This window comes from Vipera ursinii, assembly GCF_947247035.1.
Source record: "Vipera ursinii genome assembly, chromosome: 2".
In the NCBI taxonomy this organism is placed as follows: Eukaryota; Metazoa; Chordata; class Lepidosauria; order Squamata; family Viperidae; genus Vipera; species Vipera ursinii.
In genome coordinates, this window is record NC_139513.1 from 79,362,665 (window position 1) to 79,378,230 (window position 15,566).

The following is a 15,566-nucleotide window of genomic DNA, read 5'->3' on the forward strand; positions in this document are numbered from 1 at the left end:
CAATGACAACAATCCGTCCAGGCCCTGAGGCAGCAAAGCAGCCCCAAACCATGATGCTCCCTCCGCCATGTTTTACAGTGGGGATGAGGTTTTGATGTTGGTGTGCTGTGCCTTTTTTTCTCCACACATAGTGTTGTGTGTTTTTCCCAAACAACTCAATTTTGGTTTCATCTGTCCACAGTATATTTTGCCAGTAGTGCTGTGGAACATCCAGGTGCTCTTTTGCAAACTTCAAACGTGCTGCAATATTTTTTTTGGACAGCAATGGCTTCCTCCGTGGTGTCCTCCCATATACTCCATTCTTGTTTAATGTTTTCCTTATTGTAGATGTGTCAACAAAAATGTTAGCATGTGCCAGAGATTTCTGTAGGTCTTTAGCTGACACTCTAGGATTCTTCTTTACCTCATTAAGCATTATGCGCTGTGCTCTTGCAGTCATTTTTACAGGACGACCACGCCTAGGGAGAGTAGCAACAGTGCTAAACTTTCTCCATTTGTAGACAGTGTCTTACCTTGGATACATGAACATCAAGGCTTTGGGAGATACTTTTGTAACCCTTTCCAGCTTCATGCAAGTCAACAATTCTTGATCGTAGGTCTTCTGAGAGCTCTTTTTTGCGAGGCATGGTTCACATCAGACAGTGCTTCTTGAGACCAGTAAACCCAAAACAGGTGTGTGTTTTTAAAGGGCAGGACATCTGTCAGCAACACATCCAATATCATCACACTGATTGGAGTCAAGGTTGGCTCACTCCTGGCTCCAATTAGCTCTTGGAGAAGTCATTATTTATTTATTTATTTTAATTGCATTTATATCCCGCCCTTCTCTGAAGACTCAGGGCAGCTTACAAGCTTAGCAATAGCCTTCATTCTATGTATATGCCTGCTTATTAGGGCTTTCACACACACACCCAAGCGGCATTATTACAAAGTCAGCTTAATTGCCCCCAACAATCTGGGTCCTCATTTTACCTACCTCGGAAGGATGGAAGGCTGAGTCAACCTTGAGCCTGGTGGGATGCGAACCTGCACTAATTGCAGGCAGCTGGTGTTACTTAAGGAGGCATTAGCCCACTGCTCCACCAAGGCTCCTAAGGCTAGGGGTTCACATACTTTTTCCACCCTGCATTGTGAATGTTTCCATCTTATGTTCAATTAAAACATGACAACAGCTAATGTTTGTGTAGTATTATTTTAAGCAGACTGTGTTCTTCTATTGTTGTTACTTACATGACATTTAGAGCGCATTTTATGGACAATTCATGCAAAACTCCATGTAATCCCAAAGGGTTCACATACTTTTTCTTGCAACTGTACATTCATAGTGGTCTGTCTCATGATAACGAGGGAAAATGAGACGCTTTCATCGGTGACCTATTTCTATGATCGGAAATGAAAGATCAAAAGCAGAATCCATTTTCTGGGTTCACAAAATGGATTAAGCCACAAATCAGGCAAACAGACTAGATTTGCTCAACCAGTTTGTTAAAAAACAAACAAGCCAAGCTTATCAGGTTGTGCATTCAGACAGTCAGTTTTTAACTAACTTGATTAAGCTTGGTTGATGAATGCAGCTAATATCAATGCACCAGTGGGTGATTGCTTTGCCACTTAATTTACATTGTATCATTAAATATATGCTGTCACATAACATCTATCAGTGTAACATTTGGGGCATTGTTCTGCTTCTACTTCTTAAGTCTTCCTTGTAGGAGTTTTTAAAAAATGATTTCTATTAATTTGAAAAGATTTGGTCACATGCTTTGTAGATAGTGACAAGAATTAAGTCTTCAGCTGATGAAGAAATTTTCCTGACACACTGTTCAACAATGAGTGTTGATGTGGTCAAGATTGTTCCACTCAAGTAGTTCTAGTACAGGGGTGTCAAACTGCTGGCCTGTGGGCCGGATGCGTCACGTGGAAGCCGCACCCACCCTATTGCTGGCAATGGCAAAACAGTCCCAATACATTGCGCGATGTCGCGTGATGTTGCGAGTTTGACATGTCTGCTCTAGTAGAACCAATCTTGATTGATTTATTATGCAAAACGAGTTGATGTATTTTCTGTTATCTTCTCACCAGGCATCGCCAGATGGACCAGTTTGGTGTTGGTGGCTTATATCTGTCTTGCCCCTTGAGTTGACCCACAAATTGACTATTTTTTCTGAAACCTCCCTGAAGGCACGACTTACCCAACTAAAGCATATTCTGAACATTCTTCTGGAAAGTCGTGACTACAGCAACTAATAATTAGACTTGCCACAAGGATGTTTTAAATAACATAGAAGGCAGAGAAGTGGGGAGTTCTAGGGAAGAAATGGCAAACTGAAGACCACTGGCAAAAAAAATGGAACTGACAACCACAGAGGAATGAACTGGTGAATAGATCAACTCTTTATAGCTTTTCTCCAGCCAAAGAGAGGATTTGAGTTTGCCCACAAGTGCTCTATACAGTTGCTCCTCACAATGCCAGTGCGGTGCCCGCCAGAGGTCCTAGGACTGCAATTCCTAGAATTTCCAGCCATCACCGTGACTGGGAAATTCTACCAGTTGTGATCCCAGCACATCAAGTAGATGCCAAGTTAAGGTGGTCTAAGCCTTAACGTCTTTATTTCCCTTTTTATTGTGATTATTTTGTTACTGTAAAACTGACTTCACCTATAGTTCCTTGAATAAGGACCCTGAAACTGGTCTGCAGTTGTAGCAAGATTTACTACAGTAGAATGTAGTAGTAACAAGATTTTTTGAATGGGTTTTGGACTGACAGGCTAAAAGATTCAGTAGTAAGATGAGAATTGTATTCAAGTGAACACATTTCTAAGCACCTTACAGCCATGAGAATAGGAAATAAAACTACAAATGCTGGGACTTTCCTGAGAAATTTTGCCTTATATCACATATTGATGTTTGCATGGGACTATTCAACATACTCTTCAAATTGTATGACGTCCTTTCCAATTTAAATAACTCACTGCTATTGATTGTAGCGTAAAAGCCAACTCAGAAATGAGGAACATGACAAAAGGGCTGATTTTTTCTTTCCTTTATTCTATTCTGATTGCTATTTAATGCTGTTTAATTCCAAAAGGGATCAGTTACAATGATGTATGCTGCTGAAGAAGGTAGATTAGAATACTTCTATATGATTAGAAAGTTATAAAACCTAAACTGTGAACAGATAATGTGTAGATGTTCAGGAAGTACAATGATTTCTCACCATTGCTAATGCTGTCTAGTATTGGTGGGAGTTACAGAACATTTGGAGAGCTATACTTTCTCACCCATCTGAAGCAGACTGTTTTAAAGATTTAATTCACAGAAAATGCCTAATGGGAAACCTGAAAACAAAAAATAAAAATGTGGACAATTCCCATGTGATGAAGTGAATAGCTAGAGGACTAACTATAACCTAAAATGTATAATTCAGGAATTATTCTAGGTTTCAAGACAGTAAAATCAGAGTATTTATCTGAACCAATCTGCTGCATAATTGTACGTGCTGCTAAGCAAATTATCATGAATATAAAAAGTTGGATATACATGTATATAATATGAACTGAGCACATGTACACATAGGTTTAGTATAGGGAATGTCTGAATAGTTCATGAAAAGTCAACCATTTGTTCCATGTTTAAGAAGACATGGGATTTTTAAAACAACAGCTGCTAAAATGATTGGTTTGTAAAATTTGCCAAAGATTAAAACTATTCTTAGATAAAATGTTCTTGTGCTCCGGCACCAAGAATATGGATTCTGTGAATGAACAACACTGTAGAATACAGATAGTCCTTGATTTATGTCCATAATTGGGACTGGAATTTCTGTTTCTAAGTGATGCGGCCATACAATTCCCCAGTTTTATTATCTTTTTTGCAGCAATTGTTAAATGTATCCAGCTTCCCCCACTGACCTTGCCTATTAGCAGCTGACTGAGAAGGTGGCAAGTGTGGATCCATGACTCTGGAATCCTGCAACTGTGATAAATAAATGCTAGTTCTCAAACACCCAAGTTACAATCACATGACTGAGGAAAGTAATGGTTATAATGTGAGGACCAGTCATAAATCATTTTTTTTAAAGTACAGTGGTAACTTCAGATGGTTGCTAAACAAATGGTCTTAAATTAAGGAGTAACTGTATTTTTTTTTGCAGATTTTAAACCTGCTATGATATATAGCTGTGTTGGCTTTTCGTTATACTTAAATCTGTGCCTAATAGTGCACCTTATAACAATGTATTGACGTAATTTAAAATTGGCTTGTCTCTGCTAGTCAGAAAGAATTAAAATATTGTAGACATAGGGCATATTCTACATTAATATTTAAGCTGCTGCTATCTTGTGCTACTGCTGGTTTGACTGTTAAGTGGTTTAAGAAAATCCTGTCCAGACTCAGATACTTTGTCAACAAATTGTAAAATATTCAATTTGGACTGTAGGTTATCATGTTCTCCCATTGGACAATTCCTCTTGTGCCTTTCCACCTTTTTGTATCAGGCAAACAATGGCCATTTTCCTTTCTCTGGGTGGATCATCTTAAAGAGATATATTTAAAATATATCTTGGAGAGATAGTTAAAAAGCTAGACTTGGACAGAGCAGAGCCAGGTTTTAAACCTTCCATAGGTATAAAAACTGGGTCAACGTCTTTGGGCATCACTCTCAGGTCACTCAGGAAGTTGAAAACGTTTATCTACCAATCCACAATGGCCAGTCTGGTGACCAATAACCTTCAGTGAAGAGACCTTCATCCTGCAGTGTGTTGCTTTGGGATAATATTACACACACACACAAACACACAGAAAACACAAACACACACACATCCTAAAACTTCAAAGGAGGAAGACTTTCACTCCAGCCTCTAAATGGCCTGTAGGTTAATATGGCTACTTAATTGCTGAGTGTGAAGGTTTTCTACTTCAAATAACAAATTAATGGAATGGTGAAACTATTAATAACATAAATAAATCAAACGGAAATGGGGGAAGCTAGGAAAAACCAACAGCAGTTTTCTTTGGGGTGTGAAACCAGCAACATTCTGAGTTAGCCAGACAATTGTTTCACTGATTATACTGTAGTTAACAGGATAACAAGAAAGGTTTGAAAGCTATTAGAACTAATGCTAAAGATTGGTTCAATTGAAGAAATGGTCCTTCCTTTGCAGAGTATCCAGTGAACTGTTGACCTTCAGCTGCAGCAACATAAAAGCATCTTGGCGCAAATAGAAAGGAACAATCGCACCAACATGGAGATTTATGTTTTTAAAAAAATGTAAAATGGGGAGAGAGAAATGGAAATGATATATTTTCTCCCATTAAGATCTTTTGCTTGCCTTAAATTACCGCGCTGGAGTTTTTTTGTGTACTATAAAGGGAAGAGGAATTCAACTGCCAAATAAGGGGCATTTGGTCCTTATGCTTTTCCCCATTTTGCATTTTTCTATATTTATTTGGAACCGTTGGGATAGACTATAAATGTTGAACATAATTTAGGTTTCTTTCAACCTTTATATCTTATCCTTGTGATAATAGCATCTGATATTTATAGGACATAATGGAGATTTAATAGATTTTTGGACTATTTTATCATGCTACCACCAGCTGCTTATTTCTCTGCTTGCTTCCAGATGTCATCTTTATAACCCACTGGTGTTGAACTCATTCTTCTGTATATTGTGCCTCCTCAGAATAATAAGCTTCTCTAATTTAAAGATATAAAATGGTGGTGAAGGGATGGAGCAAAATTGCTTGTTTGCAATTTGTACTTACTTCATGTGTTATGAAATAAAATACTGGTTGGAATTAAATACCCTTGTTTGCCTGGTCTGAAACATTGGTTCCTGCGAATGTAGTTATGCAAGACTGCACAATGATGATGATTTCAATCTGCCAAATCCTATAGCTGCTTGGACAATATATGTGTCTGGAATCCTGGATCCAGAAAATTCTGGCTTCCTCAGTAAATGAAGGGGGGATTATTTATCTAAATATATACCAAATTTAGGAAAATATTTGCTTCTCTTTGCAACATGCACTATTGAAATAAAATTTAGGGGGAAAAAACCCTACTGATAACATATACATTTTGCTTTGGTATTGTCAGACAGCATATGAATTGCTTCAAGGTATTATCTTAGAACTCGGGTGTCAAACTCGCCATGTCACGTGAGATGTTGCGACATATCTCAGCTTTTTTGCATTGCTGGAGCTGGGGTAGGCACAGCCTCTACATGATGTAACTGGCCACAGGCCGGAAGTTTTGACACCCCTGCCTTAGAAGAATAGTATGCTCCTTTATTTATATATTAGCAGTGTTTTAATTATGACAAACAAGAATATAGAAATCACCTTCTGCAGTGCTTTCATATGGGAAGAAAACAAATGTAAATATGTATCAAAAAAAGAACAATACTAAATTCGAATACAAGATCATATTTGGGGGATTTATTTATGTTAGCTTTTTGGCAATGAAAATTCTTTCCACTAGGTGTCAGTGTAAAACAAAGATAATCAGAGACAAAAGCAAAGAAAAATTAAGCGTTCTAATGATCAAAGATCACAAAGAGATAAGAGGAAATTGGTGCTCTTCAAATGTTGCAGTACCGCTCCTCTCACCTTTTACCTTTGACTGCCCTGATTCATGCAGATGAGTTTGTTGTTCAACAACATTTGGAAGTTTTCAGATTCCACAGACATCAAAACATATGGCAATAATGCTGTCTGTATTCCCTTAATTAACAACTTGCAGTTATTCAGTGTTGAGTACTTAATACAATACAGGCAGTCCTCATTTAGTGACACTTGTTCAGCATTAGTGATTTGCTTAATGGCCACAACTGGAACTTCTGTTGTAAGTTGGTGCAGTCACATGAATTTTCATGTTAGGACTGTATTGCTTAGTGACAGAGTTCCTGATCCCAATTATGGTCCTTAACTGAGGATTATTTGTATATCATACTTGGTTAGTTCTGGATTTAGCCATTCTTTGAATAAAGGCATTGAAACAAATGGGAAAAGTTAGTTGTGACTGGGAACAGAGAAAGGATTTCATGTAGTTACTATTTTAATGTGAGCTTGGATTTCAGAGGAATATATAGAGTCAAGCAGAGCTGACATTGCAGTGCAATAAAGTGCAGCATGACCTGTGGCAAGTAGACTGGCTCTTCAGAACCTCTCTAGACAAGGATGGCTTGCGATCACCCACACGTACTCTAGACAGCTGGTTCTCATGATGAGACCACAAGATAGAACTCTCTGGAAGGTTTAATGCTCGGGGAGGCAAGAGAATAGCCTTCCTCAAACTGCAGTCAGAACCTTTCAGACAACAGTAATTTTGCAAACTTCTTTCTCTGAACACTTTTGGAAATTACTTGCTAACTGCTTTTCAGCTATTAGAGACCTTTGGATTGACAGATTTAACAGCACCAGGTGAGTCTCCTTCAGTCCTTAGTGAAACAATGTTTTAATTACAAATTTAAGGACTTACTATTTTTAATAAATAGCAAAAGGGTGATTAAGATTGTGATGTTAAGGGGTTTTGCACCCGCAACACATGGCAGTGGGAGAGCAGACCTCTGCTCCCCATGGCTAGTTTCTTCCTGATTGGGGGACCCTAGATGGGTCTGAAGTTGCCCCGGAGAAGTGACCGTAGAGGAGGGGCGCCCCGTTGATCATGAAGCAATGGTAATCTTTCGTTTGATCTGGGGAAAGCCCTCCTAACCTGACAGGAGAAAGGCTAGGATGAGATCAGTGTCCAACCCAAGCTGCTTGTAGCCAAAGTCCCAGAGCATGAACCTAAAGATTGGTTAACAGCATGCTTGTAATTGGTGATAGTACTGATCTTCTTTCTTCTATCTATTATCTAAATCCTTGAAAAGATCCCCAAAGCAAGAAAACCTCCAGAAGTGAAGGGAGGGGACTATATCCCTATTCCCTTACAGATGGAAGCAGCAAATTAATATTAAAGGAGGGAAGAAATATATTAAAATTTGATTTAAAATACTTCAGTCTGGACAAACTTAGGAAACTAAAAAACTGTCAAGTTTATACCCTAAAATTGTTTTTGATGGAATTATAAAAATATATAACGAAAATAACTTTTTGATAGAAAGGAAAACTGAAAAAAGAACTGCTGACATCTAGTGGAGACTCAGACAATAGAACACTAACAATAAAGACTCAGAAATTGGCAGAGTACCTAGAAACAAAGAAAAAGTTGTTCCTTTGAATTGCAAATAACCTTGAAGACAGCTAGGAACAAAGGAAGAGCCAACTATAAGATTAAAAAGTGTTTGAAAGGAAAAAAAACAAAAAAAACACCTGGCCTGTTGCTTAAATCTAAGAACTGTTTATGGAAAAGAAAAACCTTGGCTTTTTTGGCTAATCTTTTAAAGGAGACTCTGTAGGAAGAATTTAAAGTGGTTTAACATACTGAACTGTAATTTTGACTGACTGATAAATTGACTTTTGAATTAAAACACTGATGAAAGATTATTTGAAGGGGGGAGACAACATGGATATCATACGTATCAAAAAAAATGACAGGATGCCACATTCAATATTTTCTCCTGAAGGACGTAGCCTAGAAAATTAAGGGCCTCCAGAAGCAATACTTCAAGGCAGGATAAATATTTTTCAGGAGGAAATATATGTAATGTTGGGACAAATACAAATGACAATAGACTCAAACCACGAGGAAATCCGAAACAACTTTGATGATTTAAATAAGCATATTTCCAATCTAAATTTACAATTAAAAAACACCCAGGAAACAACAACAAAGGCATAAATAAATCAGACAACAGACTACAAATTAGAAGAGTATGATTAAATTGATGAAACAACAAAGGAAAAGAATTACAATTTGACACAAACAGGAAAAAATCTTCAAGGTTCTGATACAACAAGAAAAATGGAATTATCAGGAGAACCATCAAAGTTTGGGAGACAGAAGGTATTTATCTTACTTACTTTATCTTTTGTATTCCTAACAATATTTTTAAAAATACAGAAACTCCTGGGTAAGCGGATTACATGAACTTGGAAAATTACTCTGCAAAAGAAGAAGACCAGGGACAGATACAAGAGATTTGACACATCCTACCAGATGGACTATTATGTGAATAACATTTGTTTAAATATGGCTAAAAGAACAGAGAATTTTGAACAAAAAGGGGCCTTGTAACAAGAAGGACAAGAGATTTAAGTAATATAGTATGTTTTATAATACCGTATATGAAATGTTAAAATAGTAGGTTGATGTAACTTTTATTAATATATAAGTGAAATATAAACTGATTAAAAAGGATGCTATATCTAGATATTATAAAATAAATAAAAAGTATAGTATTTTTATAATGCATGATGTAAAATATTGGGAGGATGTACCTAAATGAGAAAATTTGGACAGTTAGATGACTAATATGAAGAAATTATGACTGATAAGAATTGGATTGACTATAAGAGAATTTAAACGAACAAAAATTATAAAAGTAGGATGTATGCTGAACCAATGAGATGATTGTTATGAGAATAATATAAGATGAAAAAATGTTATATATTGAGATTATTATTATTTGTATAAATATAAAAAATGCCTATATCTAATCATTTATACATTGAAAATATTAAGAATTATATTTTGGCTAAGGGTGAAGGAGAATACAAATGGGAGAAGAGAAGATCAAAGAAATGTATCATTAATTAATATATTAATTATGGAATTATCAAATTTAATTATTATTGATTGTTAATTAATTATTATTGTCCTTTTTTCTTGTTAAAATATAAACCAAGACAACTGTACACCAGGCACTGGAGATTGCTATAGTTAAAAACTAATAAAATATCTATCTATATACAAAAGATTGTGATCTTAGAAAATTACAGATGGACTAAGGATCCATATAAATTTCAGATAAGATGGAACTAAAAACAACAGTTAAAAGGAGACAAACACATAAACTTTATTTACACTTTCAGAATGAAGCAAAATATTCTAACATTGGACATATTAAAGGGTGGTGTTTTTTTAAAATGAACCTAGAAGTTAATAGTATCAAAAGAGATATCTATGGAGAAACTATGTCTAAAATATATTATGAAAGAGGAACAAGTTTTACCTAACAAGATGGAGGCTGAGCTGAAAGTGGACATGCATATTATAGGCTGCCAGAATAACATTGAAAACATGTACTGGATATCAAAAAAGAAACTGCTCGATGTTTTAATAATTAATAGGAATATACAGAGAATAAACCAAGAGAGCGATATTGGATAATCTACCAGTATTGGATTTCAAAAGAAGGTTGTTAAAATTTTGAAGAATCTTGTGAGAATGGACAAAGAACAAATGACAAGAACAAAATTATTTGATGGCTTATTTGATCAAGATTAAAATAGATATGTTACTTCTGGCAACTCTTAATGGACTTTTGCTGACACAAGGACTGAAATGACAAATGGGGCCAGGTTGTGTAATGTGTTAAGAGTTCCCAAAGAGCAGCTTGCATTGGCACCAAAACATAAGTTATTCCTGGAATAGATTGCTATGGGGCAACCTTCCTCAACTGAGTGCGCTCCAGATATGTCAGTCTCATAACTTTACAATCTGGAATGATCCCAGATTGGGAATACCATGGGGACATTTTTCTTCAGCTGTCAGATGCTGACCAGCTGAAGTTACAACCAGTGAAGACTGCCCCATCTAAAGCCCATTAGACAAATCAACCCTGGGAAATACAGGGGCATGATTTAATATGGAAAGGGTATTTCCGGGGTGAAAGACCCACTGCGTTGAATGGGCAGCCTTTGAGAAATTAAAGATAACTATCTCTTAAAGTCAATCATCTGGCCAACTAAGGTGCTAAAATTCACCTCTTTCAGGGGACTGACTGTCTGTCTCAGTGCTTGAAGCTGTCCTTTCAGGTCCTGGAAGGCTATGTATTTCCACAGATGTCACCATCAAAGGTTTTAATCTCTAGCTGCTGCTTAAAAGCCAGGACTGAGGCGACTATGAAAAGAAAAACCCACAGCTTGCCTAGGAACCGCTCCTTTGTTCTGCAATATTTTTTAAAATAATATTCTCAGCTCTGTTCTACTAAGGTCAACAGAAAAAGCCTGAGTTTAGATTTTTTTTTTTAGAAAAAGGAAAATGCCAGGGGCTTGAAAAACGCCAGTGAAAAGAATTAAAAGAAAAATAACAGCTCCCCATTCTTTCTCCCATTAGAACCAAGCAGACATTAATAGCATGGTATGCTTGGTTGCTTATCTATAATTACAGTGAGGCCTCTTCTTCTTTCCTCATCTCAACTCCAAATAAATTACTTAATTCTGAAACCCTCCCGCCCCCACTTTCATTCCAGATGGGAACAGAACAACTCATGTTTCTTTGGACTGTGCTGAGGAGATAAGAGTGGGCAGAGGCAGAGAATTTTACTTTCCTTTCACCTTCCCTGGAAAAAATCAGGGGGAGAAGCAATGCCTAATTGCTGGGGAGCACAATCTAGACGCTTTAACTCCTGATGACGAATCTGCAAGAAAGAACACATACATAAATGTATGTGTATGTGTGTGTGTGGGGGGGGAGGAACAGCCATGCAGCCCCTCTGATTTCAGAGTTTCTAAGCTGTGTGGGATTTCCAAGAAGTCTCCCATCCAGGGGCACATGGAATTGGCTTCTGCATTTTCCCTTCCCAGATCTTATTTTTGGTATTGCCTCTTTTGTTCCAGGGCTGAATGTAAACTCAGTGGCCAGGCCCAAGCATCATGCTAAGCCATTTGTTTGATTTAGATTTACCATGCTATGCAAACCCTGCCTTGGAGTTTCCAAAATATAGTTTACTATATGGCATAGTGTGGAGGGCAAATCAATCAATTGCAGTGTAGGATGGCTTCATTATTTGATATTCATCAGATTTGATGAGTGAATTGAGCTACTGTTAATCACTCTAGTCTGCCATTTTTCAAAGATAGTGTCTCTTGGTTCTGCTGGGTCACTACTGTGACAATCTATTGTCCCAACTGCACCCCTCCGTCCACTGACCAAATTCCAAATAACGAAAAGAAGACATATCTTTTGTAGTATGTTTAAATGTGCGTTATGTATCTGTACACTTTGAGAGCAAGCAACTAAATTTCATTTTTAATGTATGCCGTTGTGCACATAGTAAAAAAATGACAATAAAGGTTATCTATCTATCTATCTATCTATCTATCTATCTATCTATCTATCTATCTATCTATCTATCTTTTTACCATTCATAATCCCAGCATCATATAAGCACAAAAGAGCAGGAATCTCCACTGCACCAAACTCAGAATGGTATATAAATCACATTCCTCTTAACATCAGCTGTGCACGTGAAGCCGGAGAGACACTATCTATTGGCCTGTCAATTCTTCTCAACCAGTTTGAATGAGTTTCTAAACTTCCAGTGCACCTCTTCCTTTTGAAATGTTAGCTCAGCAACACCAGCAAACTACCCATAAACCAACAATGGGCAAAAAGCTGGAAGGATTCTCTCACCCTTTTGGGAACCATTGTCTTAGGTAAGGGAAACTCACTTGTTTTGTTCTTTATAGTGTCCATAACTAAGATGGAAATTAAGATTATGGATCTTTCTCATCAATAATTCCTCCATTTCTGCAAGCAAAAGGAAGGGCACAAAGGGCAGCTGATTGGCCTCCCTCAAAAATCATATTATGGCTTAATGTGATAACATGGTTTGCATAACATAAAATGATTACTAGACGCTCATAATAAAAGAAACCAGAATTTACCCAACCTCAATATTAACCTAAACTAAAATGCCATGGGAACCCAGCCTGCATGTATCTACTGCAATTATTTCCCCAAGCTTTTTCCATCTTGGGAAAGTTAGTAATCAATTTCAGAACTGATCTGTAAGCTTTCAACCATTTCTCAAAACTACTGCAAGATTAGCCTTTTGTAACGAAGCAATCTACATTGCATGATCTATATTTTTTTCCTTAAGAACCCCCTGGGCTACTTTTTAAAATATGTCCTCAATCGATTCTAGGCAAGTTTACTCCGAAATATGCCCCAGTGAGCTAAACACAAGTAATGTTTAGATGACTAAAAAAAAAAAATAGAAAGTGTATGTATGACTGTTTTAAGATATAAATTAAAAAATAATTGTTTTTTTAATTGTGACTCTCCCCCCACCAGAGAAAGTAGTAATGTCAGTATTGCTTAATTTATTTTGCTTCTTCTCCATTAATTATAGTTTGAGAAGAAATATATAAATCAAAATAAATTAATCTTTTTAAAGCTTTTATGTTGATGGCTTCTAAGGAATTCAACTAACCACAGATATCTGGATGATGAGGTTATATTTCCTAGATAGAAAGAAAAAAATATATGCAAGGACATCAGGGCACAAATGAATGACAATCCATTGTCAGAAAAAACATTTTCATTAGTTACTTTTTTTCTTTTGTCAGTATAAATCATTGTTACAGGTTATAAAATATGTATAGTAAAACTCAAATGAAAGTTACACATGAGCAGATTTTGGAAAGAGCAAGTTCAATTTCACATCCTAATGGTTGGCAAACTCTAATTGGACTGGGGAAATTCAGAACTTTCCTGAAAAATAGTTTTGTGATAACAACTTGGGAAAGCTATCTTTTCTCAGGCTGAGATCTGCATTTAGATGATGACAAACTTCACAGTGAAAATGGTAACAGCACTAGAGAAGGGAGGGATTTATTTGGGTCTATCATTTCGGATTTCTGCACCTAACTAAATATAGTGAACGGTGCCATTTTATTGAGCTATCCTAAGGATACTCTCATGATGAACAAGTTTTGTCCTCAGTGACTCATTTCATCAGATTCATGAAATAGTCATCCAGGCAGCTGAATTTCTAATCTGAATAGAAAGTGAAAGGAAAAAAAAACAACAAACATTATCCAAAAAAGTGAGCAGGTATGAAAGTATGGAAATCACTAACAGCATGTTGCAAACTACTTTTGAGATGAAATGAATCTAGAACCCAATAAATGAATATGGTCATATCAGCATGGGGACACAGCATACAACCTGCAAATGCTGGAGATAAAAAGCCAAGCCAAATGGACAGAGTAAACAAACATTGAAGAGAAAGGCAATTACATTATAAAGAAAAAGACAAAGGACCAGAATTTATTATGATGAAATTTCATCATTTCCAATCTGTAATTGATCGCCCCAACATCAGGGACAAAGTTTGGATGGAGAGACAGCTAACCTATGACTTCTCAATTCCAGCTATTTCTTGTTCTGTCACAAAGTAGGGGACTGAAGGGAGACCAGCTGGAGATGGAATGGGAGAACAGGAATTGTACAACCCACTTGCTTCTCACAATGCTATGTAGCAGATTGACTTAGGGATCTTCTTGCCATCTTTTTTTTGGGTGTGTGTGTTTTGGGTCATGCTTTTTGGGTCATAGTTTATGACATATGGTGAGAGAGAGGTTGGAGGGTTTTGCATTCACATCTTTATGGCTAACATTGATAATTAGAATTAATAGTGGTATGCAGAGTCCTTTTCTAGTCTGATTTCAGCAAGATTTTGGACATCCTGTCAGGCCCCAATGAAGCAGAATTTTCCTCACCACTCTGCAATTTGAATTAAAAAGAAAGCTTTCTGCAGGGGTGCCAATCACTTTGCTATAATCATCTGTTAGGTCCTCATTGGTTTGAAAGTTTAGTATCTTCCTTTAGAAAAAATAGAATATTTAGTTGGTTTATATGACTGCCCATCTCACAAATGCAATTCTGGACAGCTAAATACATATGAAACAAATAACAAAAAGAGAATTAAAAAAAACTTACTAAGAATAAGCCAAACAAAACAATTAAAGGTTGCTTGGGAGCCAGTCTTTCTTCAGAGCAGCCTTAATGCTCAGCAGGCACTGAATCTGCAGTCATTCATACTCTGCTACTTTGGCTTACTCGTGAAGCTGGAGGGTTGGAGAAAATGCTGAGAAAGACGACAGATGTCTTTACTGACGGAGGACAATAAAAAGAAGCCTGCAAAGAAAGCAGTTGGTGGATCACTCTTTTCGGTTCTCGTAAACAACTCCTTTAAGTTCTAAGCTTAAATTTTTAATTCCTCTAAACAACCCTTCTCTGTTGCCTGGCTGAGATTTGGCTCATTTTCCAGGCACAGAATACAACTAATTCCTCATTCAATAAAGCCTATCTTAAAGGAAAATAAAGGGTCAGAGACTTCCTAAGTAGGGAATTGCCTATATACTTACAGCTGAGACTGGAAGACACATTGAATCCGTTTAGTGGAAAAGTAGGAAAAGAAGCCTCAAATTGCTAGTGCCAGTTCCAGTTACCAGCTTGGTTAGATATTTTGAGAATTACTTTTGAGTTCTTGTTTTGGACTGCTGAGGTCCCAAGAGTCTGTTTTTGTTGGCAACCCCTATTCTTGTAGGGTCAAGGGACTGGCCACACCATAGGAAAATTCATTGTTTGTTTTCTATTATGTTAATCAGCTCCCTAGCTCTTTCTGAAGAGTATCTGCCATAGTGCTGAAGAGAGTCCCACTAAGGAT

General features: G+C 36.9%; 1 protein-coding gene across 3 annotated transcripts in view; it reads left to right on the forward strand.

Annotated features, from left to right (window-relative positions):
• LOC310634369 (LON peptidase N-terminal domain and RING finger protein 1-like) overlaps positions 1 to 9,832 on the forward strand; it is a 49,078-nt gene extending 39,246 nt beyond the window's left edge. The window contains exons 12-13 of one of the 3 annotated variants that reach the window (XM_083352683.1): positions 2,083 to 2,378; positions 5,163 to 5,804. In XM_083352683.1, coding sequence (XP_083208809.1) covers positions 2,083 to 2,247 — 165 coding nt within the window. In that variant the 3' untranslated portion in view covers positions 2,248 to 2,378; positions 5,163 to 5,804. Of the gene's footprint in view, positions 1 to 2,082; positions 2,379 to 5,162; positions 5,805 to 9,007 lie in introns of those variants that run through there. The other 2 variants (XM_083352684.1, XM_083352685.1) reach the window with 2 other exon arrangements.
• Positions 9,833 to 15,566: the final 5,734 nt, after the last annotated feature.